This window comes from Astatotilapia calliptera, chromosome 18 (assembly GCF_900246225.1).
Source record: "Astatotilapia calliptera chromosome 18, fAstCal1.2, whole genome shotgun sequence".
Classification (NCBI taxonomy): domain Eukaryota; kingdom Metazoa; phylum Chordata; class Actinopteri; order Cichliformes; family Cichlidae; genus Astatotilapia; species Astatotilapia calliptera.
In genome coordinates this window covers 13,877,939-13,905,867 of record NC_039319.1, presented here as the reverse complement: position 1 = coordinate 13,905,867, position 27,929 = coordinate 13,877,939, and the positions used below count along the sequence as shown (strand labels likewise).

The following is a 27,929-nucleotide window of genomic DNA, read 5'->3' as shown; positions in this document are numbered from 1 at the left end:
TACAAAATGGGTTTAAAATGGTGGAAGAGATTTTGTAAAACCTCTGGATAGAGCAAAGCAGTTAAATCAATGTTACTCTGTCAGTATTGTTAAATGATGAGACACTGAGAGGATTGCTGATTGAAAACTTGGATCATCTTCCACATTAAACCTTTTAAAGGTCCACATATGAAAAAATTCAAGTATTAAAGTAACAGAATTTTTGGACTTGTGTGATTTAAAGGCTGAGGCTCGTGTTTTCTGTTTGACACACTGCAGGTTTTGCACATTTCTCATAACAAAACACTCTAATTAACTCATCCAGAACATTACACAGCAAAAGCATAAAAAAACCCCCAAGAAAATCATTCTAAAGATGATTCTTTTTTCTTTCTAGAGACAGTAACAGCTTTGTGCTTTTCATGAGAATTTGTCCCATTTTTGCTCACTTTAAATGTAAAACCATCAAGAGTGATGGTTAAACTGATGGGGAAAAACAACTAAATACTGAAGCACTGAAACTTACATTTTGATATGTGCGTAATGAAGATGGGAAAGCTTGCACACACTCTTAATGTTTGCATGCACAGAACCCAAGCAGCCACATTCCCCTCTGTCTTCAGCTGCAACCACTAGAGACAAAGCACTGAAATAAAGCCTGTTTACTCAAGATAAATAAAACCAAATGCTTTCCGGGTTCTTCCTGTGGTTCTGTTTCTTCCATTTAAGCTTCGTCATGATTGCAACACATCCATTTCATCTAATTTCTGACAGCTGAAAAGGCAACAGTAAGAAAGATATGTGAAAGGACTGCTGGGCTCATTCTACCGCAGCATTAATGTCCACTGATGCGTCAGTTAAGACTCTGTTAACATCAGAGTTGAATTCTTCCACTGAAAAGTTTTACAATCAAAGTTACCGTTAATAAATCAAGTGATTAGATTTGATCTCAGCTTGCAACCACAGACGCTTTCACAACAAGAGGCTCCCTGTTTGATTATGACTCAATCGCATGTGTTTGCCAGCAGTCAGAGCTTTTCTGGGAACAATGTACTACAATTATTACTGTATATTATTTTTTTTCTCATAAAGAATTTTTATCTTATTTACGCAACACCCCACATCCCTCCCTGTTTTTTTTTTTAAAGTGTATATAAACACTTTCTCAACCCTTTTTGTTTGATTTTGATACTTTTGGATATCAAAACATAAAACTTCTCATACTATGAAAAGAAGATTTTAACTGACACACACATTAAGCGGTCACATTCAAATACGAAAGCGCCTGAACTTTGGATATCCTTCCTTATGTATATTTAAACTAGCTTTCATAAAAGTGCATGCTGACATACCGTAGTGTAATATTGTTATTTACTTATGTGTTTTAATGCTGTGACCTTTCCGCTGAGGCTGCTCAGCATCAGAAGACTCTGAAGTGATACCTATGCGCTTAAACAGCCTTGACAGTTTGAAAAAGTCAGTGTTACACATCCTCGTGCTGCTCCTGCCACACTCAGAGGAGGTCGGTTCCATCGTAGACCACAGGCTTGTCTAGACTCAGATGATACAGCACTTTCTTAGAGATGAACCTGACAAACAGGAGAGAGAGAAAAGGCTTTATGTTCTGCTTTGTTCAGTCTTATTCTGAACAGTTGTTGTTTAGAGCACAGCGTGACTAACCTGGAGAAGGAATTGTCAAAGATAAGTGTGTATTCTCCAGGATTTCTGACTTTTAGTTCCCCCTGTATTGTCTCCTTGTGGGAGTTACAACGGGTCAGAGGGATCAAAACCTGCGGAGAGCAAAGGAGAGAAATCCGGGTTAAGGATTTCTTCTGTGTACACAAGATGGCAACAGGAGGCAACATTTTACCAACTGTGAAACCAATTCAGAATCAGCTTACTGAATCTAAATCCCAATAAATGTGCAGAAAAGCTGTCGGACTTTCTCCACTGCTCCGTGACCTTTTTTAACCCTGTCCTGACACATTTTTATGTTTGTTGCCGGGCAGCTTACACAGTGGGCGGCTCTGCTACGGCTGCATAAGAACCACAGTAGAATAAAATATTAGCTCTGCTTTATCACTGAGGAAATATGAACTGAATAATTTAGTTGCTTCTGCATGCACACTGCATATTACATCAGGGGTCACAGAATACAGCCCCACACTATCAGCAGGCTGGGAAAGGCCGCTTGTCCCTCTCTGACTTGATTTATTGCTAATAAATATTTAGGAAAAATCCTGCAGCAGTCTGAGGTGTTTTGTTGACTTTGATGAAATAAACTGACACAAACTTTTACTTCAATCACTGGTGGTTAGACGGTTAGGCTAAATACACATCCACGGTATTATTAAGGTTACACTATATAAACAATCTCTAAACTGTAAACTATAAACTGTAAACTATACATGTACAGTTTATCTGTCATTGACTGCCTGGCAAATAGAAAAAACATATCCAAAATAAAAAAAAAACAAAAGTAAAAATACAAAACTATATACAAAAGCATGTGTACATATACCCGTATGCACATCTGTGTATATGTCAACCCATCAGTGCCAGAATTTAAACGGGAAACACTGACCAATCAGGTTTGAGCGGGCTTTGGATGCACATAGGTGAACGATCTGTATAGAAAGCAAAAAAATGGCGGCATTTGCCAGAAAACATCTGAAACCGTCAGCTATCGTCTGACAGCGTTTTAATTTTTTTAAATTAATTTTCATTTGTAAGTAATGACCTGAAAGCTTAGCCCCGACAACTGCTGCAAGCACAGGAAGTCCTCCATATTCTAAGACATCAGACTAGCAGATTGATTTTCATATCGCATCAGTGTTAAAAGTTGGCTATTAACACATCCATTACTATTCATTTGGAGTCATGTTTGTGTGGCGGTAGTCACGGCAGTAGTGCCTTTTGGTCACTATCCTCTCCTGAGGGGAACATCTGGCTATTTAGCTGCTGAATGCTCCACTGCGTTCAGCAGCTGTTAAATTGTGTTTGTTGAACACCAAGAACACTGAGACTGAGTCAGTGCTAAAAAAAATCAGTTTGAAAGATAACCAACAAACCCAGTGTTGTGATGAGCTGCATATGCGAGCGACTGTTTTCTGTAGATCAATTCTATTCTTTCATATTGCTTACCCTTTTCATTTTACAACTATCAAATGAGATCAAATGTTCACGTTAATGTTCACTGGTGAGTTTATATTCCTTTGGAGATCGGTTTACAGTTGAATAAATCCACTTTATTGGAATGGAATTGGATGGAAATGTATCTCTGTGAGGACGTGTCCTTCACCCATGGTTATACACATGCTGGGCTCTCACCTTGGCTTGTTCCAGTGGAGTCTCAGTGCTCTCCCTGTAGACCACACTGAAGGAGATGCTCTTTGGTTCAGATGTGAAGGTCCAGGACACGGTAGGACCACGGTTGCTCATGGTGATGGGGATGGTGCTGTAACAGCTGGATTTGATGAAGAGCTCTCGGGGGCTGTCGCCAAACGCTGCGATGTCATCCACCGTGAAGTGCACAGAGAACCTGCAGCATGTGGAACGAAACATTTCACGCTGAAACAGTGGCACTGCAGTACCCAACCCAGTTTAATCTCATATCATTTATCCATTTTTTAAACAAAATCCTAATTTCCAATTTACTTGATATTTTTCAGGGTTTTTTTCAGTTTATCCAGTCACTGTGCACAAAAAAGTATTCCGATATCTATCAAACACCTTAAGAAACACACCACATTTACTGTTAATGAGCTAGAATAAGTAACTTCAGGGTCATATTTCTGTTAAACTGTAAAAAATATTAATTACAAATATAGTTGGCTGGTATCTTATGCTACATGACTGAATTTGCAGCAGGTTGAGAGCAGCTAAAACGCTAACATTTCTCAAAACACAGTGGTAATAAGAAGTACCGTGATTCCCGGACTACAGAGCGCACCTGATTAAAAGCTGCATGCTCTAATTTTAGAAAGAAAATCAATTTTGTACTTGTACAGGCCCACCAGATTTTAAGCCGTATGCATTTCACCTGTAATATGAGATATTTACACAGAAATATTACATGTGAGGACTTTTAACGTTTAATTTAATCCGTAAAGTAACATAAACATGGTAACATAAACGTTATGGTAACATAAACGTTATGGTAACATACAAAAATTCATACTGCAAATGCTTCTTTTCCTCGAACAGCGCCTGTAACACGGCTACCTTTAAGTACACGTACGTATCGTAACACACAAATTACGTTGCTTATGGTTTTTTTACAATGTCTCTTAACAACCGGTAAAAATATATACCGTATACAGTGGGGCAAAAAAGTATTTAGTCAGCCACCGATTGTGCAAGTTCCCCCACTTAAAATGATGACAGAGGTCAGTAATTTGCACCAGAGGTACACTTCAACTGTGAGAGACAGAATGTGAAAAAAAAAAATCCATGAATCCACATGGTAGGATTTGTAAAGAATTTATTCGTAAATCAGGGTGGAAAATAAGTATTTGGTCAATAACAAAAATACAACTCAATACTTTGTAACATAACCTTTGTTGGCAATAACAGAGGTCAAACGTTTACTATAGGTCTTTACCAGGTTTGCACACACAGTAGCTGGTATTTTGGCCCATTCCTCCATGCAGATCTTCTCGAGAGCAGTGATATTTTGGGGCTGTCGCCGAGCAACACGGACTTTCAACTCCCGCCACAGATTTTCTATGGGGTTGAGGTCTGGAGAATGGCTAGGCCACTCCAGGACTTTCAAATGCTTCTTACGGAGCCACTCCTTTGTTGCCCGGGCGGTGTGTTTTGGATCATTGTCATGTTGGAAGACCCAGCCTCGTTTCATCTTCAAAGTTCTCACTGATGGAAGGAGGTTTTGGCTCAAAATCTCACGATACATGGCCCCATTCATTCTGTCCTTAACACGGATCAGTCGTCCTGTCCCCTTGGCAGAAAAACAGCCCCATAGCATGATGTTTCCGCCCCCATGCTTCACAGTAGGTACGGTGTTCTTGGGATGCAACTCAGTATTCTTCTTCCTCCAAACACGACGAGTTGAGTTTATAGCAAAAAGTTCTACTTTGGTTTCATCTGACCACATGACATTCTCCCAATCCTCTGCTGTATCATCCATGTGCTCTCTGGCAAACTTCAGACGGGCCTGGACATGCACTGGCTTCAGCAGCGGAACACGTCTGGCACTGCGGGATTTGATTCCCTGCCGTTGTAGTGTGTTACTGATGGTGACCTTTGTTACTTTGGTCCCAGCTCTCTGCAGGTCATTCACCAGGTCCCCCCGTGTGGTTCTGGGATCTTTGCTCACCGTTCTCATGATCATTTTGACCCCACGGGATGAGATCTTGCGTGGAGCCCCAGATCGAGGGAGATTATCAGTGGTCTTGCATGTCTTCCATTTTCTGATGATTGCTCCCACAGTTGATTTTTTCACACCAAGCTGCTTGCCTATTGTAGATTCACTCTTCCCAGTCTGGTGCAGGTCTACAATACTTTTCCTGGTGTCCTTCGAGTCTGACTGTTTGAGGCTGTGGACAGGTGTCTTTTATACAGATGATGAGTTCAAACAGGTGCCATTCATACAGGTAACGAGTGGGGGACAGAAAAGCTTCTTACAGAAGACGTTACAGGTCTGTGAGAGCCAGAGATTTTCCTTGTTTGAGGTGACCAAATACTTATTTTCCACCCTAATTTACGAATAAATTCTTTACAAATCCTACCATGTGGATTCATGGATTTTTTTTTCACATTCTGTCTCTCACAGTTGAAGTGTACCTCTGGTGCAAATTACTGACCTCTGTCATCATTTTAGGTGGGGGAACTTGCACAATCGGTGGCTGACTAAATACTTTTTTGCCCCACTGTGTATACTACTTATCAATTTTATTGGTCTTCTGTTACCAGGCAAAATGTTTTTGGCCGCATGAAAAAAAAAAGATGCATTAGCCACATGTCAGTATAAGCTGCAGTGTTCACAGTGTGGGAAAAAAGTAGCGGCTTATGACCCAAAAACTACGGTATGTTGAAGATTTCTGCAGAATTCCATAAATCTCTGTAGAGCTGAAAAGATTGACGTGCAAAAACACAAGCTCACATTGCAACATTTCTTTTCTGATTAAAAAGGAATTTGAAAAAGTTATCTTGGAAATGAGAAACGTCTGAAATCCTACAGACCAAACCTTCATTGATCAGCTGTCAGATCGATTGATAACAAGAAGAATAATACTAGCAGTGTGCGGCTAGCAAGCAACCTTGAGCTGCTCACCCCTTGTGGTGATGAGAAAATGATTACAAAAGTCTGGAATTTCACTTCACTCTTTTTGAATCATTTTAATCTTGACTGGTTCCATCTGACGCTCACTGAGTGGCATAAATCATCTCGTTATATGACTCGCTTTAGACCATGTTTACACGTTTGAAGTAGTGCATTCCCTGAATCTATAAATAGACTGTTTCCCTTTAAAATGTTGAAATTCAAAGTCCTGTTTACAGTTTTCGACCTTATCAAAGGTGTGTTCTTTAACACTGTAACTGAAAAACAGTGCTAACAGCAGAAAGTTTCCACACAGCCTGAACAAACCAGCTCCAGGTTACACCAGAAGTGAAACTGTGGATCTGCAACATGTACTGCACAATATTTAGAGAAGTTGATAACCCCCAAACCAGATTTGCTTCATTTTTCAGTTCCCTTTTAGAATGTAGTTCAACACTTTTATCACAAAAAGACAAGAGAAACTTCTTCTGAAAATTAGAAACCCAAACAAAACATTTGACCTCACAAAATGCAACTACACTTGTGGCTTTCAGGTGTAACTTTCACAGAAACTTACGTCAGTTCTCCAGATTTCAGCAGGCAGATCTCTGCGTCCTGTACCGCAGCGCTGAGGTCGTCAGTATCCTCTGATGTGACGTCTCCCGCACTGGCACTGCTGTTTCTAATCAAAACGGCATTTATATTTCAGATCAACACATACTTTACGGCTCATTATTCAAGCATTTTTTGAAGCTTACAAAAACACTAGACTGAATACATGTATGAGACTGAGCAGCAGTCTTGAGCTTCCCCTTCTTTCATTATATTTTGCTAAACAAATGAAAATTATTGTAAGAAGGGCATATGTGGGAGGCAATATTTAAGAAAATCAGAACAGTTATTACAATAAAAACACTGAATTTTGGAAGCAGTTGATTCACAGTCTTGTAGACATCTAAAGCATCAAGAAATATATCTACCAAAGCCTCATCGGGCAAGTTTTGATCATTTAAAAACAAAATCTATTTAATAAAAAAAACTCACTAGTTTTTCAAGTTTTACAAAATTGTTTCAGTTTATATAATCCAGTGTTTTTAATTTTAATCAGACGTCTAGTTTTTATTTTTATGGTAGTTTACTGAAATATAGTTTCAGTTAGTTATAATAACCATGGCAGCAACTGATAGAATCATGCGCTCACACAAATTGAAAGTCGATATTTGTTTTTCTTTCTTTCTTCCCCCCTTTCTCACCGTCTCTTCTCCCCTCTGTTTTTCTTTCTTTCTCTCCCTCTCTTTCTTTCATTCTTTCTCCCTGTCCTATCCCCCAGTCATGTCTGTCCCGTTTGTAACAACCGAAAATAAAATAAAATAAAATAAATACATAATTATAATAAAGGTCAATCAAATGGACCAATATGGCAAGGCCATGATGATCCACATGGTAAAATAAATCCGCTTGGCATCTTTTTTGGCCTTAAGACAACAATTCTGATGGCTAAAGATCCAAACGGGACAAAAAAAAACAAAAACAAAGTTGATATTTGGTATGAGCACCTTTATTCTTCAGCACAGCCTGGCCAAGTTTTCTTGTGATCTCTTTAAGCAGTCATCATAGAACCATAGAGAAGCCTGTAGAAGTACACCAGTACTTCTACAGGCTTCTTGAAGTGCATTCAAAGCTCTTCTTTGGATGTTTCTACCTTTTGTTTTGTTTTCGGGCGATCGTGGCTCAAGAGTTGGGAATTTGCCTTGTAATTGGAAGGCTGCCGGTTCGAGCCCCGGCTTGGACAGTTTCGATCGTTGTGTCCTTGGGCAAGACACTTCACCCCTTGTCTACTGGTGGTGGTCAGAGGGCCCGGTGGCGCCAGTGTCCGGCAGCCTCGCCTCTGTCAGTGTGCCCAGGGTGGCTGTGGCTACAATGTAGCTTGCCATCACCAGTGTGTGAATGTGTGAGTGAATGGGTGGGTGACTGGATGTGTAAAGCGCTTTGGGGTCCTTAGGGACTAGTAAAGCGCTATACAAATACAGGCCATTTACCATTTCTGTCGAGATGATGCCACACTGTTTCAATAATAATGTTGATGTCCAGTCTCTGGGGAGGACAGTGATCGTCTAACTGGCATTGTGTTTGGGATGAACGCTGTTGCCAAGCTATAAATTCCAGATGGCATTGCATGGTGGATCAAAATCCGATGGTACAAGTTTTCTGTTATGTGTAGTCACAACACTGGTTCATCCTTCGAGTTAGGTGACTTTCTTGAATTACTCATAGATCAGTGTTGACTGGCTTGAGTTTGTTAAACAAAGCAAAAAAGAACATTCTTCTGAAAATGATCCAGTAAAATGACTGGAGTGGGAAGAAGTAAAAAAGCTGCCAATGTCCAAAGAAAAACTGAAAAAAAAAAAACAATAACGGGAAAATCGGATTGCTTGGAAGAAAAATATGAAGAACTGAGGAGTGGCTCAAGACTTTTGCACATTACTTAAATACATTTAAAAACAACAATAAAAGCCAAATAAATTAACAATAAAATCCTCAAGAATAGAGACCTCAAGTACAAGTAATAGCTTATTGACTTCACATACCAAAGACGCCAACGTACTGCTAAAGAAGTACAAATCTATGTCTTAGAGCATATGTCATTTGTTTTGGGATATGCAAATGTGTTAAATATAAAATTGTAATTATATTCTGGGGTAAGTGAATTTTTCAATAATCACTTTAGCAGTCATGCTTATTTCTGGCTGCTTCTGATTAATCTGGAGCACACTAAGTAGACTGTTTCAGAGGAGGCATGTTGCAAAGGACAGGTGCAAATAGAAAATCTGTTTTGGTGGCTGTTATTAATCTGCCATGCAGTGTCTGATAATCCTGTTGCTTACTATATCTGTCCATCTGTGTGTGAGATACTTACAGTTGTGCTGCCCCCTGCTGTCCATGTCCAGGCGAGCAAGCGGGGACAAAAGACAGGGATTCACTGTCGTACGCCCCAATCACTTCTTCATCTGTGATAATGTCAAAAACACCATCGTCCAGTTTCTCATCTCCACCTGCTCCTAGAAGATAAACATCATATTCACCATAGATCTTTATTGTTAGCTCTTACTGTAGTGTGTATATCACTACCGTGTCCCCAATATAAATTAAATATGTAAATATTTTATCCTTTGACACATTAATCCAGTGAGTGTGTAGGAGACTACCTGAAACACCGCTTACAGCCAGGCCAGCCTGCAGAAAGCGCCTAAATGGTGTTCCCGGTGTGCTGTGAGTCACTTCTTCCTGCGGGTGGCGCTCAACTACTGCACTGTGCTGGTTGTAACAGTCCTTACAGCAGCGCTCTCTGTTGCCACCCTGCTGGGTGCTCACTGTGTTGCTGCAACAGTAGTAGCAGAAAGGACGACCACACAGCCTAGAATAAGGCAAAAAGATTGAGACAGAGCGTGTTAGTGCAACTCGCTGTGAAATGTTCACTGGAGAGAATTGACCTGTGCGTTGTAGTTCCTTTTATGTGAAGTATAGATTTGCACAAAAAGAAATGAAACTATCAAAGGTAAAAAAAGGGCATTAAAAAACAGAAGACGTGTAAAAATGTAACTTGTAGGACTTGATAGTTCCTTAGTTTTCAGCCTTCATCTCTGGGTAGTCAGCAGTTTTTGATCTAAAACCCTAAAGCAGTGCTATGGGACAAAACATGTGACTCATAACAGCCACTTCAGAGGTGGAGTGGATAAACAGGAAAAAAGCTCAATTGAATGACCTATGAGTAAAGCTTGAGCACTACTGATGTAAGGTAAAAGTAAAGGAAGAGCATTTAGGCATGTAAATGTGGTTAAGACGACCTGCTGAAGCTCCAACAGAGCATCAGAACAGGGAAGAAAGCTTTAAGTGGCGTTGAACTTGATCGTGTTGTTGGTGCAAGACAGGCTCGTGTGAGTGTTTAAGAAACTGCTGATCTACTGGAATACTCCCACACACCCATCTGTAGGGTTTACAGACAATGGCTTTAAAAAGAGGAAATCTACAATGAGCAACAGTTCTGAGTAACAGTGCCTTGCCAGAGGTCAGAGCTGAATAGTAACGCTGCTTCAAGCTGATAGGAAAGCAACCACTTGTTACTACCAGTTTATGCAGAAGACCATCTCTGAATTTAGAACACACCGAATGTTGAAAAGGACGGATTGCATCACCAGAAGATTGTACCGAGTGTCACTCCTATCAGCTCAGGAAACGTCCCGCAAGTTCTCAAATTAGTGCCATGAAGGTTTGAGGCAACTATGAAGGCAAAAGAGGGTCCAACCGGGTACCCGACAAGGTGTACATTTGCTGAATTGAGAGTGATGCATTTGTGAGGGATACCATTCAGTGGTAGAACAGAGTGTATCTGAATAATGATCACAAAGCTTCATGAGGCACAAAGAGTTCTGTATCATAGTCACTTTGACTTTGTCTTCACTTCCCTCAGGTCACTGAGGGTCACGGTCATGCATTATCATATCCTACACATGTGTGCATGTTTTGAATAAGCACAGTCTTTTGCAGAACTAAGTTTGTAGAAGTGCTTTGCAATGCTCAATGTAAACCAAGTGAGGAATGTGTGAGAAAACAGTTATCACACAACCACAGTGTAAACACGCAGTGAATGACCTCAGAGTGTTGAGAAGCTGTGAAAGAAATGAGTGTGCTTTTACTGGTTGGTGCTTCCAAGCAGTTTCTGTTTTGATGGACCATCACCTGCAGCTGTACTTGCGGAACCACCAGCTGAACTGAGTGTGGCAGCCCAGACAGTAGTTAACGTCCCTCTCCGACTCCTCATCCCGCAGCTTCTGCTCAAACTCCAGAGCGTCTGACTTCTGCCAAAGGGCATCTTTCTCCCTGCAACAAGCACAAGCATATTTTTACACTTTTCAAAATCCGCCCTTCCAGTGTGGATGTCACGGTACCAGAAATTTAGATTATACTGATACCAGTAGAATGATTTTTGACAGCCAATTTGATACGGACTGTTCTTAAAGTTAAACTCCATTATTAGGAATGTTGGAGGCAGTTTATTTAAAATGCTAACATTATATTTTATGAGACAGACTGAAATGTGATGGTTGCAGAATAGCCTAACCAAAAGAAAAAGGTAAAAAAGAACTTAAGAATAAAAACAAAAACCCCCAGAAATGATTTTGTATTAAGCTAATCTGTGGAAAAAGAAAAGACGTTTATACCTGATGAGCTCAACTCATCAGTTCGACCTTGGAGAAGCTCACATTTTACAGTCTGGTCTCTTAGCTTAGCTTCGGTTTCCTGGAGCTTTTCAAGTAACTCTGCTTGGCTTTTCTGCGACGCTATAATGTTCTTCTCTAACTTTTCAGCTTTGGTAGTGAATGAATCCAGTTCCTGTTGAGTTGTGGCTAACTGTTTCTTCAGTGTGGACTGACTGCCGAGAAGCTCAGTATTCTCATGCTCCAGCTTCTTTAACTGAGCATCAGATTGCTCCCTTTGCATAAACGCCTTCTGAACCATCTCCTCCAATTTCAGGTTTTCATCTAAAAGCTTTTTCTCTCTGTCTTCCACACTCATCTTTGCAGCTTCTACTCTACTTCTGAAGTGCTTCTCAGACGCCTTAAAAGAAGCTAGCTGGTCTAACAGGGCAGCCCTGCTCTCAGTTAGCTCGGAAATGCTTACCTCACTTTTCCTAACCGTTTGGAGAAGCTTAGCATTTATTTCCATTAGACTGCTGAACTGTGTTTTGTCATCTGCAGTATTCTCTGATTGACTGCAAGATGTTATTTCATCATCAATAATTCGAGGGGCCACTGTTTCTTTCCCCACGTTTAGCTTATCTAACTGCTCCTCCAAATGTTTGATTCTTTCTGAACCCCCAGAAATGATTTTGTATTAAGCTAATCTGTGGAAAAAGAAAAGACGTTTATACCTGATGAGCTCCACAAGCCTTTCTTCCAAATTGATTTTGGTACGGTAAAGATCATCCAGTTCAGCAGCCATTTTCACGTCAAAGCTTTGTTTGTCCTGTGTGACTCTCCGTAGGTTTTCAGCCATCTCCTGACAGGCCCGCTGAGCAACTGCTAACGCCTCCTCAGATCTGCATATAGCACAAATACATGCTGACCAAAAAAACATGGAGGATCGAGCATCCATGCAGACCTTATCCCAGCTGTCACTAGGAAAGCAGGGTACACCCTAGAAAGGCTAACAGTCATCACAGAGCTAACACACAGAGACAAGCAATCATGCTCTCATTCACACCTACGGCCAAATTAGACTTGCCAATTAACCTAACATGGGTGTCTTTAGACTGTGTGACAAAGAGGGAGTACCCAGAGAGATTCGACTCCGTGCCACCAACACAGACAACGTGTATTTGGTTGTTTCTGGGCTAGACAGCTCACAACAGACAAGATTAAAAACTTTCATCAGGAGCTTTAATTTGGTCCAGAATGTGTGATTATGAATACAGTATCTCACCTTGATAAATTCCCTTTCAGATGGATTATCTCGTCTTCTTTCTGCTGGATGAGGTTTTCAGACTCGGCCATCTGGATGTTTGTCTCCTCAATCTGTTGGCAGTATCTCTGATTCTCAGCCTGCAATCAGCGCAGCAAAGCACAGCCTTATTTCTTTCTCTTTGTGAATTATGTTTGTGAATATAACATTATGGTTACTTCAATTGACAATATACAGAATGGAACTGCAATTTGTTTTCCCATTTATCAACCCCACACATGAAAATGCAGATCGAGCTGCGCAAGCTACACATGCGTTTTGTCACGCATCATCCTCCAGCGATGACTTTAGTGTGGTCAGTGTTAGACAGCAAAGAAGTTCCATTTCCACATGTAAAACCACTTCACTATGTGAATACTGTCAGCATGTTGACCACAACTAAAAATCTTCTTGCAAAATTAAACCAATGCGAGTTTCAGGTGGCTTTTATGACGATGAATAACAGACAAAGAGCCTTCAAAATAAATGTGGGAAAAAAATAACTATCTCAGGGAAGTTCTCTAAAATAATTAGAGATGTAAAATACAAAATGCTTCACATAAAGCAGTATTCAGAAGCTGTTTTCTTTGCATGAATTTCCCACTCAGGACCATAACCTGTTGGTTTTAATGGTCAAAAACCAACAGAAATTATTTTTAAGAGGAGTCTGTTTGTTGGTAGTTTGGCTCTTTAACTTTCTTCTTTAACCCAAGTGGAGGAGTTTAAGCATCTCGGGGTCTTGTTCACGAGTGATGGGAGAAGGGAGCGGGAGATCGACAGACGGATTGGTGCAGTGGCTGCAGCGATGCGGACGCTGTACCGGTCTGTTGTGGTGAAGAGAGAGCTGAGTGTAAAAGTGAAGCTCTCAATTTACCGGTCGATCTACGTCCATACCCTCACCTATGGCCACGAGCTGTGGGTAGTGACCGAAAGAACGAGATCGCAAATACAAGCGGCGGAAATGAGCTTCCTCCGAAGGGTGGCTGGCCTTTCCCTTAGAGATAGGGTAAGAAGTTCAGCCATTTGAGAGGGGCTCAGAGTAGAGCCGCTGCTCCTCCACATCAAAAGGAGCCAGCTGAGGTGGTTCAGGCATCTGACAAGGATGCCTCATGGGCGCGGTTTTCCGGGCATGTCCCACCGGGAGGAGGCCCCGGGGCAGACCCAGGACACGCTGGAGAGATTATATCTCTCGGCTGGCCTGGGAACGCCTTGGCTATGCTGGAGGAGGTGGCTGGGGAGAAGGAGGTCTGGGCTTCTGTGCTTGGGCTACTGCCCCCGCGACCCGGCCCCGGATAAGCAGAAGAAAATGGATGGACTTTCTGTTTACAACACCGTACTGAATTTTTTATCCTCTTACCTCTAGCCCCTTGAGGTTGTTCTCCAGGGCAACTACCTTCTCATGCTCAGTCTGGAGCTGCAATTTAACATCCTCTAACTCTTGAATCGTGCTCTAGATGGACAAAAAATAATCAGAAATTCATCATTAACGTTGAGCAGGGTATGTAGAAAACATATCTAGTTGCACTCTAGCCGAGTTGGTATAAATCTTTCTATACATTCTAGTTATTTTCAAAATCATGGCCTAAATATTTTAGTAGTAACAAAAAAGATGACTTGTTTATATTGCTCGTGTACAGTGCAGTGAGACTGTGCAACTTTTTCTAAAAGCACGTGTCTGCATCTTAGCAAGAGTTCAGTGGTATGGTTACTTATTCTCAGGACTGCAGATGAAATTATTTGAGAATATGGGAATGCGTTTGTATTTCTCTGTAATAACCAGTGATTTTCCCCGATAACCAGGTGCAGGTTCTGTCGCTCACCTCACTATATTAAAAAGTGGAATCATCAAACAGCTCTGTAAATTGCTGTACAATTTGAGGATAATATTATTTCAAAGAAAAGTGTAGGCAGCAGATAAAAACTTCCACGAACTGACATAGAATTTGTGGAATTTCTGGCAGTTTTACAAAAACGCAAAGCGTGAAAATCTCCTCTAGTGCCGGGGAGGCTTTCACATGTAAATGAAAGTGCAGTACAAATGCAAATTGGGACCACTGCTCCAAAAGTAACACCTTTTTTCTCAAATGTCCTGACTCCATTTAAGATCTTGTATGCTATACTTAGATCAGGCTTCATTTATGTATGTACTCATGACTGAAACTTGAATAATCTGCTTTATATTTCCAAACACATGATGCTGAATGACATTATGTGGCAATACTCATATGCAAATGCAGCACGTAGCAGGGGTTTCAATGTCATTTTTGTTGAGTGCTCAACTTTAGCGTCATTTCAGCTCATCGTGTAAGATCTGAATTTTTGTAAACGACCAGACTCGAGATAAAAGTGCACAAGAGGGTCAGTCTGTACTAATATTTCAGTTATATATCAAAGCAGGAGCAAAGAGATGGTCAGAAAAAGGAAAAAATAAATAAATACCTGCTTTATTTCCTTCTTTAACTTAAGTAACTCTATACCAGCACTGATGGGTTGCGACATATTCATTAAGAAGAACACATGAACAATGCCAACCAACCATAATCACAGCTTACAAGGACAAGACTGATGCACAATCCTAAATTTGCATTAAAAGAATGAGCTCAAAAGTTAACATTAAAAAGAAACCTGTAATTTCGCTAACAGATTTCTTTCAAAAAATTAAGCTGCGTAAAACTGTTTTTCAGTTTATAAGAAACAGTTTTGTTTACAAGGAAGTATGTCATAAACGGGAAGACAACAGTAACTTTGTACATGTATACTTTACTCTGCCTGACCTGGAGCTGGCTTTCATGGCTCACAGCTTCACTGCTGAGCTGCAACTGCAGTTGTTGATTCTCTTCCTGGTTCATCTCCCGCACAGCTTCGACTTCCTGTTGGGCCTCCCTCAACTGTTTCTCCAGTTTCTCCTTGGATGCCATCAAATTCTCAGTGTTTGGGAGCTGACTGTGGAGCTCCTGGTTCTCCTTGCGCAGCTGCTCCATGCAGGCATTCAGCCTTCCTGCTTCCTGAGCCGCCTCCTCCTCCAGCTCCTGCAGCTTTGTTGACTGACCCTCCCAGCGCAGCCGAGCCTCCTCGTTCTCAGCGGTCAGCATGCACACGTGCACGCCTAGTTCTGCGGTCTCTGTGTTGGCTCTGTGAAGGGCCTCCCTTGATTCACTGTTCTCCAGACACAAAGCATTGTAACGCATCTTAAGCTTATCAAGCTCCTCTCTAGAGGCCGTCACCTCTGCAGCAAGACCGGCTCGAGCCTGTGCCTCGCCATCTCGCTCACGAATAAGAGCCTCCTCACGCTCGCGAGATCTAAGAATTTCATCCACATGCCGGCGGTTTAGTTCCTCCACTTGGGCCTTCAGTTGTTCTACTAAAACACGAAGGTCTTCTCTGGAGGCTTCTGTCACCTCCTGCAGGGCCTGAGCTTTCATCCTCTCCTCATTTCCTGCCAGGAGTTGTGCCCTAAGCTCCACCACCTCTTCCTGGAGCCTGGTTACCTCTCTCACGTTGACTTCCAGTTGTGCCTCAGCTATAACCAGCCTGAATGGGGCCTCTTTGGATTCCACTGAGGAAGTCTGGTGCTCACTGTGAAGCTTTTGCATTTTTTCGTTGCTCTCTGCGGCTCCTTTTTCATCATGCAGCAGCTCCCCACTCCTGCTTTCTAGCTCATCAGTTCGACCTTGGAGAAGCTCACATTTTACAGTCTGGTCTCTTAGCTTAGCTTCGGTTTCCTGGAGCTTTTCAAGTAACTCTGCTTGGCTTTTCTGCGACGCTATAATGTTCTTCTCTAACTTTTCAGCTTTGGTAGTGAATGAATCCAGTTCCTGTTGAGTTGTGGCTAACTGTTTCTTCAGTGTGGACTGACTGCCGAGAAGCTCAGTATTCTCATGCTCCAGCTTCTTTAACTGAGCATCAGATTGCTCCCTTTGCATAAACGCCTTCTGAACCATCTCCTCCAATTTCAGGTTTTCATCTAAAAGCTTTTTCTCTCTGTCTTCCACACTCATCTTTGCAGCTTCTACTCTACTTCTGAAGTGCTTCTCAGACGCCTTCAAAGAAGCTAGCTGGTCTAACAGGGCAGCCCTGCTCTCAGTTAGCTCGGAAATGCTTACCTCACTTTTCCTAACCGTTTGGAGAAGCTTAGCATTTATTTCCATTAGACTGCTGAACTGTGTTTTGTCATCTGCAGTATTCTCTGATTGACTGCAAGATGTTATTTCATCATCAATAATTCGAGGGGCCACTGTTTCTTTCCCCACGTTTAGCTTATCTAACTGCTCCTCCAAATGTTTGATTCTTTCTGAACTCGCAGCTAGCTCTTTCTCTCTGCTTTTAAGCGTTTTTCTTAAATCCAAGCTCAGACTCTCAAGTTCCTCATTCTGGCTGCTACTGAGACTACACTGCTTCTCTACCTCCTCCCTCTCTTCCTGGAGCATTTTTCTCAGTTCCTCCGCCTGCCTTTCCCTGCATTCCAGTGAGGCCTGCAGGTCCTGAAGCTGTGCTCTCAAATTCCCTGTCTCTTTCTCTTTCAAAGTCAATGCCCCCTGAATTCGACCAACCGCACTCTGGAGCTCCTCTAACCGCATGAGCGCTGCCTCCCGTTCGTCATCAGCTCCAGCTTTTACTTCAGCTAGCCTCTCCTTAGCATTCTTCAATTCTTCTTCCCTGAGTTTTAGTTGCTGCGACAGACATTCACAGTGCCTCGCCGTGTCCTCAGCCTCTCTCTTAGCCTCCAGCCTCCCCTCCTCTGCAGACTTGAGTTTATCCAGGAGTTCCTGGATTTTCCAGGCTGATTCACAGTAACTAGCAGTTTGTTGGCCCCTTTCTTTAAGAGCCTCATCTAACTTAGAAAGAAGCTCCATATTTTTGTTCTCAGCAGTTGTGAGTCTATCTTGAAGTTCACTTCTTATCGGTTCCCTGCAGGTTTGATAGTGATTAACTCTTTCTTCACTGTATGTTTCTGGGTTACTTTGGACTGCTGTAGATGTCGAATTGGCAGACTTCTGAGCTGACAACTGTTCTTGAAGGTGTTTTACAATATCTTTCAGCTCCGCAGCCTCCTTGCCTAACTCCTGAACCCGCACCAAAAGCTCCTGCTGTCTGAGCTCGGACTGGTCAAGCTCAATGCGCAGATTCTCTGCAATGCTGCAGGAAGAAGGTTCCCCCAGTTCTCCCAGTTCATCAAGACCACTGTGGCTCAAGTCTGGGACTGGAAGGAACTCCTGACCCTGTTCAGTGCATGGAAAAAGAGAGAGCAAAGGTCAGGTGCATTAAACATTAGTCACATTTAACCAGAAAATTGTGGGAAATACTGATATAACAGTTTTTGTGTACCTGTGAGTGTGAATAACTGCTAACCAGACTGTTCACACTAGAGCAGCGACTCGGGGGTTTCCAAAGGTAAGCTGAGGAGCCAGATCCTAATGTTCGCCTTTGTTAATGAGACACCAAATATTAGGGTCACATAATGACAAACAGTGAAAATGCTTTATTTTAAAGTTCTGCTAATTTTCTGTAATATATACCAGAAAGAACTGTATTATTTAGAAATGGTTAACAGGAAGTAAAAACCACACCTATATACAATACACATACCAAGAACATGCCAAGATTTTAAAGAACCCAAGAAAATATGCAATATTTACAGAGTATAACTGAGGTCATTTTAAAAAACTCTTAGTTCTTCATTTTAAAAGGAACTATTTTGCCTAATTTTACTGTGGGAGCCCACACTCAGTGGCATTTAATTCTGTAGAAAAGATTAACATAAAAAACGAAAAAAATCCCATAGACTGCCATAAAGTCTACTTTTAGATGAGATTAGTTCATTCGATGAAATGAGAAAAGTTAATTTAATTTTAGCAGTATGTTAAATGGACGAACAGATTTGAAATGTAGTCCAGCTTTTATGCTTTTCTTGTTAGTGGGGAAAATATGAGTCAATTTACACAAATACAAGCAAGGAAGTCACTCAGACGTTACACATTTCTTCTCTGGAATTAGAAAGTGATGATTTCATGCTACTCATTGGAAATAGAATTGACAACCGCAGCAAATTCTTTTTAAGAATTTCTTAAAAAGAGTGCAGGACTCTACTGTCTTTTCTAATAGCTTGTAAAAATAGTAATAACAATACATTTTATTTATAGGCACCTTTAAAAACCCTCAAGGTCACCTTACATTATTTCAGCAAAATAAAAACATAAAGTAAACAAATAAAATCACAACTATAAAACTAATTGAGGTAACAATAGACTAAGACCAAGTTATAATGAAGGGTTTGCAGTTCTGAACAGATTGAGTCGTGATTTAAATGTAGAGGGCATTTATAGTCCGGAGATCTGGTGAAAGTGCACTCTATATGTATGTAAGATCACACAAATACGGAGGAGCAAGGTTATGAAAGTATTGCTTGAATTTATTGCAACGAAGTTGAAAGTTTTGACAAAGCTGCTGATAGAAGAAACAATGATCCAAGTTCACACACTGTCAGCAACCACACACACACACACACACACACACACACCTACGCACACACGAGCAATACAGCAAAAAGACAGAACTGTGAATGTGCAGGGAGATAAGATAATTAGGTGTTAACTTCAAGTTGTGAAAAACCCAGTACGCTTTCACCACAATTCAACATTTGCAAAAAAATAATGTGTTCAGTCTAGATATTTAGTCTCTTACACCTTACATGTTTTCCAGGTTGAAGAATTATGTGTTATAAAGTTTTTTAGTCTTCTATTGTTCATACATACATACCTTGCAAATTTTGGCCAATCTGCATCAAGGTCATAACCTCTGGCTGCCACATCAAATTGGATCTGGTTGAGTTCATAAAGATTGTTGATTATGTCTCCAGTCAGGTGAGACTTGAGGAAAGGACTCCGGGCATAATACCAGTCACTTTATCGGAAGAATAGAAAAAAAAGTTGAAAAAACAACTCACAAAATGAAAGTCAGAGAATTTCAACTAGTAAAAACAGAAACATTCAGAAAAAATACATTTAAAGGTATGATATACATCACAGACATTGGCATACAAAGCTAATATTCAAATTAAAGCTTTCCCTTTATGCCCACAACTTGTCAATAGAAACAATGGCAGTAAAAAACAGCTTTAAATAGCACTATAAAGCAATACTGTCACCTTGTTGTTGTTAACCTTGTTAAACGTGACAAGATATTTTATCTTTATATCTTTATACCGTACCTTTTACATAATGACAATACACATCACACTTTTAATAATAATTGTTTCCAAGTTATAAGACTTCTTGTTAATTTTCAACCAGTAACTCATTAAGTTACCCATGAACACCTTGGTGAAAGTAACGCAAATTTTAAATTTCTTGTTAACATGACTCTACACAAAGTTGCATTAAAATCCATTCAACGCTTATACATTCAAATTCAACAATGTATTAGTTAAATAAACAGCAGCCTCAGTGGAGGCATGTGGAGGAACCATACACACAATAGCCTGGCACCTCCCCATTATGCTGGTCAAGAACTTGGTCACACACTGCTGTGGGATGGTTCTTTGACCAGAAGTTGTTACAAGTTCACCAGTGTGGTTGTGTCGGTCAATCTGTCACAAACAGCATGCCCAAGCTTAAAACAAGTCTCAGTAGTTGCTGCTCAACCCCCAAATATATTTTCCTCCCAAATTTGGCACTGTGGAAAGGGAAACCAAAAAAATAAAATAAAATGTATTTATTTATATCAACCAAATATCAATATCCTTGCTATTCATTTTCCTTGCTCTATCAACAATAATAAACACTCCCTCATATACTGAAAAACAGAAGACATTTTGCGCTATCTAGAGAACAGAGAAATAAAGGTTTCAAAGATTTAAAAAATAATTCAGACATAAAATGAAGACATAAAGTAATGAGGCTACCCTTTCTGAGAACGCTTTAATTGTTTAAATAAAACAACTGTCAGCATGTTTGCAGTGTAAATCTGATGGCACAGATTTACACTGCAATCTGTGTAAATCTGTGATGGCACAGATTTACACAGAGCCTATAGACTTACATAAGCTGAGCCTATAGACTGAAAACAGGGAAAGTTTTTACTGAAGTATTCAAAGTCTTGAAATTTAAAAAAAAGAAAAGAAAAACTATTTCTAGGCACTATTTCTAAGCGCACTCAGTCCAGCACCAAAGGTCGTATGAAATGGTATTTTGTTTTTTTCATAGTTCATATTGGGAAAAATGCTTTTGCACCCCAGAGGTGAAGAATTATTTGCTCAAACATAGAAGCTGCCACCCACCACCAAAACACCAAACCTGTTTCAGGTCCATTCCTGAGGTTCCTCATTCCAGTGTGTTTGCTAACTACGCTGAATCACTACTGAATGTAAAATACTTACAAAACCCACTGTGTTTAAATATAAGTTAAATATTTTCTCTTTCATACTGCCAAACATGGCCCATTAGACTGCGTCTAATTTGTACAGCGCTTCCTTTATTTGCAAAAGGCACAGATACTGCATCTCTGGTTTTTAAGATGAGCTATATTTTTTTTAACTCATTTCTTTATTTGTTAATTACTTATTACTTAAACCTGCATTTTGTTATTTGCATTTTTATTTTCTTTACATTTTGAATATTGTTTATGTGAAGAGAAACTTGCAAACTAAGCATGTCATTGGTGTAAACTGCTGTGTTTAGTTTTACTATGCGTGGAGAATAAACTACTTCTTTTTTTCCTTAACGCAAAAATAAAACTGACATTTTGATTTGAGAAAAGACAGGAACTGAGCAGTGCTACAAAGGTCTATGGTCAAGTTTTTTTTTGGTTGCTGTGATTTCAGTCGAAAAGGAGAAATAGGACATAAAAAAGGAAGGGAGAATCACACTTCCTAAGAACATCCAAAACAAAGCAGTACAGTATGCCTGGAGTAAAACACACATCTTGGCAACAGTTTTCAAACTGTCATAGTCAGGAACTGTAAAATGTATCAATTTATCTTCAATAACAAGTACTCTTTGATGAATTAGGACATTTAGAGATAAACCACTGTTCATGTTGCATGTAGCCATGAAGGAAATGCATGCAGTCAACAGAATTACACATTCTAATTAGCTTTGATTAATCGGTTAGTCCAGGGAAATACTTTAAGCTTCCATTATTAAATTATGTTTTCCTAATTTTGTTTTGTCAGTTTTTTGTAAATAATTTCTTCTTTTCAGATAAGTGGAGATTAAACTATGGAAGCCCGTTTCCGCCACTAAAAAAAAAAAAAAAAGCTAGTATCCATAACTCGAAATTTCGAGATAATAACTCGAAATTTCAAGAAAATAACTCGAAATTTCGAGTTACTTTTCTCAAAATTTCGAGTTAGCTCTGTCAATCAAAAATATACGTGAATGAGGTCGCTTTCTTGTTACCCGGAAGCATATGGCGCAGGACCGCGCACTCAAAAACGGATCCCAACAAATTAAAGTATGTTTGCTGATAGTAACATCATGTGATTCAGCTAATAACACATCATTTGTGAAGCCAGGCTGAAAACACTCAGCAATCTGTGCATTCACGACTGGATGTAATACCGGTAGCTTAGCTGTAGCATTTGTAGCTGAGGGCTTCAGCTTCCGGGTAACATGGAAATGACGTCATTCACGTAGATTACTGATTGGCAACGCTAACTCGAAATTTCGAGTTGCTTTTCTCAAAATTTTGAGTTAATATGTCGAAATTTCGAGATAATAACTCGAAATTTCAAGAAAATAACTCAAAATTTTGAGTTATGGATCCTTTTTTTTTTTTTTTAGTGGCGGAAACGGGCTTCCATATTAAACCTTAACTGCAGTCATTTGCGCAATGTCAGCTTTATCACTGCCCAGTATCCAGAATTTTGTCATTTCACAACTTGCAGCATAGAATACATTAAAGCTGACCTTTTAGATTTCAATATCATCAGCTACCATGAAAACAATAGTATTTATGAATTTAAGCCTAAGTGTGCATCGAAACGGGTTTAATATTCTCACTAAACTGAACTGTCATGGAACATGTCCATAGATCTCAATGTTTAAGTCAGGCATTCAATCTGATATCATGCTTTTTTCTTCTTAAAGCAGACATGAAACATACCATCGGGTCCTGCTTGCATAAACTGATACAGACTTAAAACTAGATTTTAAAAATAAGTGTTTAAAGTTACAGATTTTGGGGCATGTTTAGCGCTACCTTGTCCAAGTACAGAAAATGACATCACTAGGAAGTGATCACAGAAGCAACTGCTCAATGTAACTAAAGCACATAATATCCACTTTAAAATGTAAAATAGTGTTACAGATAGTGTTTCCAGTTTCTATCATTTACAGAATTCTTTTGCCCATAACACTAAGACTAAAAATAATCATCTAATTATTTTTAGTCTTAAATGTTACGATATTTCGATGCGTTAAGTGAACATTAGATTAATCTGAGCTGATGTGTCCTCTCACCTTGTGACCTTCAGATTCATAAAACATTGCTGCAGTGTGTCAGCAAGACGCTGGTGAACGAGCGAGTAGCGGATGAAAGCCCTTCCTTTCCCCAGTGATGTCTTCAACTGAGGACACACAAAAATAGACTCTTTTGTCATAAACATGCACAACACTGGCAAACTCAATCCAAGGTGGACTAACCTCCACTGTTTTTCTTATCTAACTTGTTAAATAGGTCAGACGTCAGTTTCTACTTCCTAAAATATTATTGTATAAAGCATTAAAAGGAAACTGTTAAGACTTTTAAAAATAAGACTACAGCTCTTTTGCCATTTTTGAGGTTAGTAAATGTAAAATCTGTTCATCGCAGACTTTAAGGATCAAAGTTTTAGTTGTCTTCAGCAACAGTCTTGGCCATTTCAATTTAACATGGAAATGTTTAATTCTACTGCATAAATCGCAGTTCAGCTTAAAGATATCTAAATTTAAAGATGATCACCATATAGAGAATAGATGTACAATGTTATTTCTAAGCCTAGACTCTCCAATGCATTGGCAGATGGAGGGATTTAAGTAAGATAAGAGACACAGATACACCAGACAGACACCAGCTGGAGACGTCTTTATGTCTCTGACCAATGGACAGCAAATAAAAACAGTAAAAGAAGAGAAAAAAAATAATAATGTTTTAGGTTTTCAGAGTGCCAAAGGTTTTTAATTATTAATTATCAGTCAGATGTTATTGACTAGACTGTGTGACTTCTGAAAATAAACACGCTGACCCATTTAAACCCCACCCCTCCCCCCTCAAAAAAACTTTAAACCACAGATCTGTCTTCCTTATGTTATCAAATCAAGGATTACTTAACAGCAAAAAAATATTAACAGGCTTGTGATAAACAATTACAAAAATAGTTTAAAAATAGATGATAAGTCAAAAATTATCTGGCACATAATTCAGTACCCTAAAATTATCATCTATAAAAGTGGGTACCCAACGTCTATTGGAATGCAGGAAAATAACCATGAAATATGCAGATAATGAACGTAGTCATAGCTGTTGCCTTTACAAATAGAACAACATAACTTGTAAATGCTAATAACCAATACACAAAGAACACTTTGATCACTTAACCACCAAATATTACTAACAGTTCAACAGGAAACCAATTCATTACAATACAAACTAGGTCCAAATCATGAATAGTTATTGAAGTATGAGGCTCACCAGTGTGAATTTCCAGGACAAAAAGTGAGGAGGAAACAGTACAGGTGGCACAAGTGTAAGATAGCATGTGAATTAGCAGCGTTGAGCCTTAGTGCACCTGATTGGTCGGAATATTAGTTACATGGTTATACGGTCACTGTCTGTATACATGTGCGCATGTGTTTCACGCCATGGAAGGGCTGAGGCACGAAGGGTGACTAAGTGTACGCGTGTGCTGCAGAGGAGGATTACCTCAGGGATGGACTTAACGAAACGGATGCCATCGTTAGCTCCCTTGATCTTAATCAGGCAGTCGCAGAAGTAATCCCAGTAGTCTTTTCTCTGGCCAAGAAAGGTTGTCTTCTCTTTTTGGTCAAACTAAGAGACACAAAGGACACAAAATTATTGCATTCATAAACAACGTGCTCTGTAATGTGGACTGTACTACATCACCGTGGTGACTGAGTTGCTAGTGTTTAGTAGTTGTTAATGTAATTCAAGAAGATTAAGGGAAAGAAAAAGACATAGTTGAGCTACACAAATGTGTATTTTCTTCAACTTGGACTTTACAAGAACAGCTCAAGCACATTAAAGAAATTACTCACTGGTATCAGGACTCATAACCTTTAAATACAGGAAGGCTTGTGAGATGAGTCTTGTGAAATGTTTCATTTTAAGAGTTCATAACTTAAGAACACTAGTCTACAGCACTCCCAATAGTACTGACAAGTCATGTTTGACCAGGCTTCTGTTACATGCAGGTAAATAGTTCTGTGTTTTTTTTTTTTGCAAGCAGAAATGGATCTCTTTGCTCAGAAATCCACTGGCTACACCGGGATCCCCTTAAAATTAGCCACTTCCACCAGAAGCTAATGGTGTATTCACACTAGGCAATCTATACAATCCTGGAGAGTATTTACTGAGTGTGATCGCTTCGTGCCATACTCTGGTGTGATTATCCTTACTGTGCCTTGATCTGGTTGAGAAAGAGCGGGGCCCAAGGTTTAGGTCAACTGGATCGGGTAAAGCATGCACATAGTTTGATGGCTAGACATGCCTCAGGAACTGTCTTTCTAGTAACGGCTCCAGCAGAAATAGCTTTTGCTAAGCAATTAACAAATATGTTCAAGACAATGTGTGACCACTTCCCCAGTTATGCAGAAAAACGCATAAAATTGTGAAACCACAAAAGAAAGAATGAATGAAATAAAGGGAAAAGCAAGCATTAGATGGAAGTGCTGAGATGCTATGATTAACTGATGCGTTCTCTGGCTCAGATCCATTAAGGGCTATGTGAGCACATACGATAAAGGAAGAGTGTGTGGGGGGAGTGGTAGGTACTTATGGTTTAATTTACCCAATGCTACTCTCTTTGATATGGCGACATACCTGCAGCAGGTATTCTAGTTTGTAGAAGAACTTGTGCAGGTTGGCGAAGTCGTCCGTTATGGGTTCACCACACTCCCTGTGTTCCTTACTTAACTCTATCACTGCATCTACATTTTAAAAAAGAAGAACAAGAGCATTATTAACCCAAACACAAATATGTGATTTTGTGTAGATAGATTTTTTTTTTGTCCCAGAATATTTTTGTGACATTTAAACCAAGCAGCCACGTCACTCAAGCCATAGACAGGTGGAGTGAATACCTTTGGTCGTGTCACTATAATACCGTGTTTGGCCGGGAAATCTTGGGTCATGTGGACACTACTAAGACACACCTTAAACATAATTGCAAAAGAAGACTATTCCCCAAGATAGTGACCTCCCACAGCAAAATTATGAGACACACCAAAAAAAACTGATCCTAGTATGTTGACTTAGCCTCTAAACTTAATGGGATGTACAGAAACATGACCTATTTACAGTATGGAGGCCCAAGTAGGGTTTGGATACTGAAAAGCTTTTAAAGGACTTTACTGTAATTGATTCTTTTTTATGTTTTCTGTGAGGAAAAAAAGGAATCTTGCAGAGTTATTTTTAATGTGACTGCTTTGTTTCTTTTTTTTAATCTGAACACACAGTGTTGATATACAGTATGAAAAAAGGTTCTGTACATATCAGGTGTGCAAAAACTCAAACTCTTCAGCTATGAATAAAGTACATGAAAAGCTCGGTGACACCGAATTTAGACCAACTGCACAAAATTGGACCCTTAACTGATTCCCTATTCTTGCACCCCAGGACATTCCCAAACGAGCTGCCAAAACAGCTCAGACAGGTCATAGCTTTTTTGGTGGCAGGTGGAGACTTGACACAGTATTTGTCTGGTGATGCTGGTAAATGCTGTAACTGGTTAGTGTATAGTTCATCTGGTAAAACAAACAAACAAACAAATAAACATTTACATATAAAAAAAATCTTTGGCTGATGTAAATATTGCAGAATCCTTTGGACAAGACACCTGATGCATATTGCATGATATTGTATCTACTGTAATGCACATATGGGGTTTGCTGTATGTGTGGAGAGCTTGATTACCATGCAGATCTCTGATTATCCTCTGCAACTGTTTATCCCCAACTGAGGTGGAGGCCATTGTAGGGATGTACTCAGGCAATTCTTCACAGAGGGATAAAAAAGGGAAATTCAAGTTATCTAGCACGTCATCACGAGTTCTCCAGAACACACACACACACACACACACACACACACACACACACACACACACACACACACACACACACACACACAGAAAACACTCGGAGGTAAACAGTGCAGTCCTAAATTAGTTCCTCCTGCTGTAAAGTAGGAGGTTCATGAAGGCTCTGGTGGCTGTAAAACGAAGTAACAGTAAAGTTAACAAAATTTAACTGCATGTACAAAGGAACAACGACAGGTCACAATTTGTCGCTACATCGTCTTTGTCAGAGCGCACTGGGACAAGATTTGTCTAGATTTATCCACCGTCGCCATGACGAGCCAATAAAGTTGACTCCTATCACTTTAAAATGCAACAAACCGCGACATAAACATCGATTTGTCAAAACAGTGAGCGCTACAGGATGGACATGCACCTGCTCTCAGCGACTCGTTTCCTGGTTTATTTCATCTACATTTCTGTCGCTAATCATCCTACTTTGGTTGTAAATAAGGATAAAGACTTCGTTGTTGAATAAATCACAATACAAAACACGTACTTGATGTATAAAATTGTCCGGACTGTCCAGTTTATCAGTGGTATAGCAGAAACTTGCTGCCGGTGAGGGGCGGGCTCTGGAAATGATTGACGGCTGACTAACCACGGTGTATGGCCGAGGTCTGTTCACGTTTGGTTGAGACACACCATAAACAGAAAGCTGAAAACATGATATGTTTATATGACACGGAATACACATGATAGATAAAATAAATGCAAGGTAAAATAGAAAGCTGAATACAGTCTAATACTGGATATACACGATACAATATATAAAATAAATACAACGTAAAACCGTTTAAGAGTTCAAATTCATAATAGAAAGTAAAAAATTAGTACAGGGTATTTAAAACCAGTTGTTAGAATTCAAAAACGTAAGAACTTGTT

At 39.9% G+C, this 27,929-nt stretch overlaps 1 protein-coding gene across 5 annotated transcripts; it reads right to left on the bottom strand.

Annotated features, from left to right (window-relative positions):
* Window positions 1–1,120: 1,120 nt before the first annotated feature.
* fyco1b (FYVE and coiled-coil domain autophagy adaptor 1b) lies at window positions 1,121–27,657 on the bottom strand. 5 transcript variants are annotated; one of them, XM_026149663.1, is made up of 18 exons: window positions 27,544–27,657; window positions 26,885–26,965; window positions 25,793–25,899; window positions 24,656–24,781; window positions 23,215–23,321; window positions 19,514–19,657; window positions 18,083–18,179; window positions 15,532–17,976; window positions 14,115–14,207; window positions 12,740–12,858; window positions 12,189–12,356; window positions 10,997–11,137; window positions 9,466–9,674; window positions 9,177–9,318; window positions 6,837–6,935; window positions 3,310–3,520; window positions 1,660–1,769; window positions 1,121–1,568 (listed from the first exon to the last, which is right to left on the bottom strand). In XM_026149663.1, the coding sequence occupies exons 2-18, from the start codon at window positions 26,940–26,942 to the stop codon at window positions 1,493–1,495; spliced, it is 4,452 nt and encodes a 1,483-aa protein (XP_026005448.1). In that variant the 5' UTR covers window positions 26,943–26,965; window positions 27,544–27,657; the 3' UTR covers window positions 1,121–1,492. The 5 variants fall into 5 exon arrangements, with proteins under 5 accessions (XP_026005448.1, XP_026005449.1, XP_026005446.1 ...); XM_026149664.1 differs by having other exon boundaries at window positions 6,837–6,941; window positions 9,177–9,312; XM_026149661.1 differs by having other exon boundaries at window positions 6,837–6,941; window positions 27,544–27,656.
* Window positions 27,658–27,929: the final 272 nt, after the last annotated feature.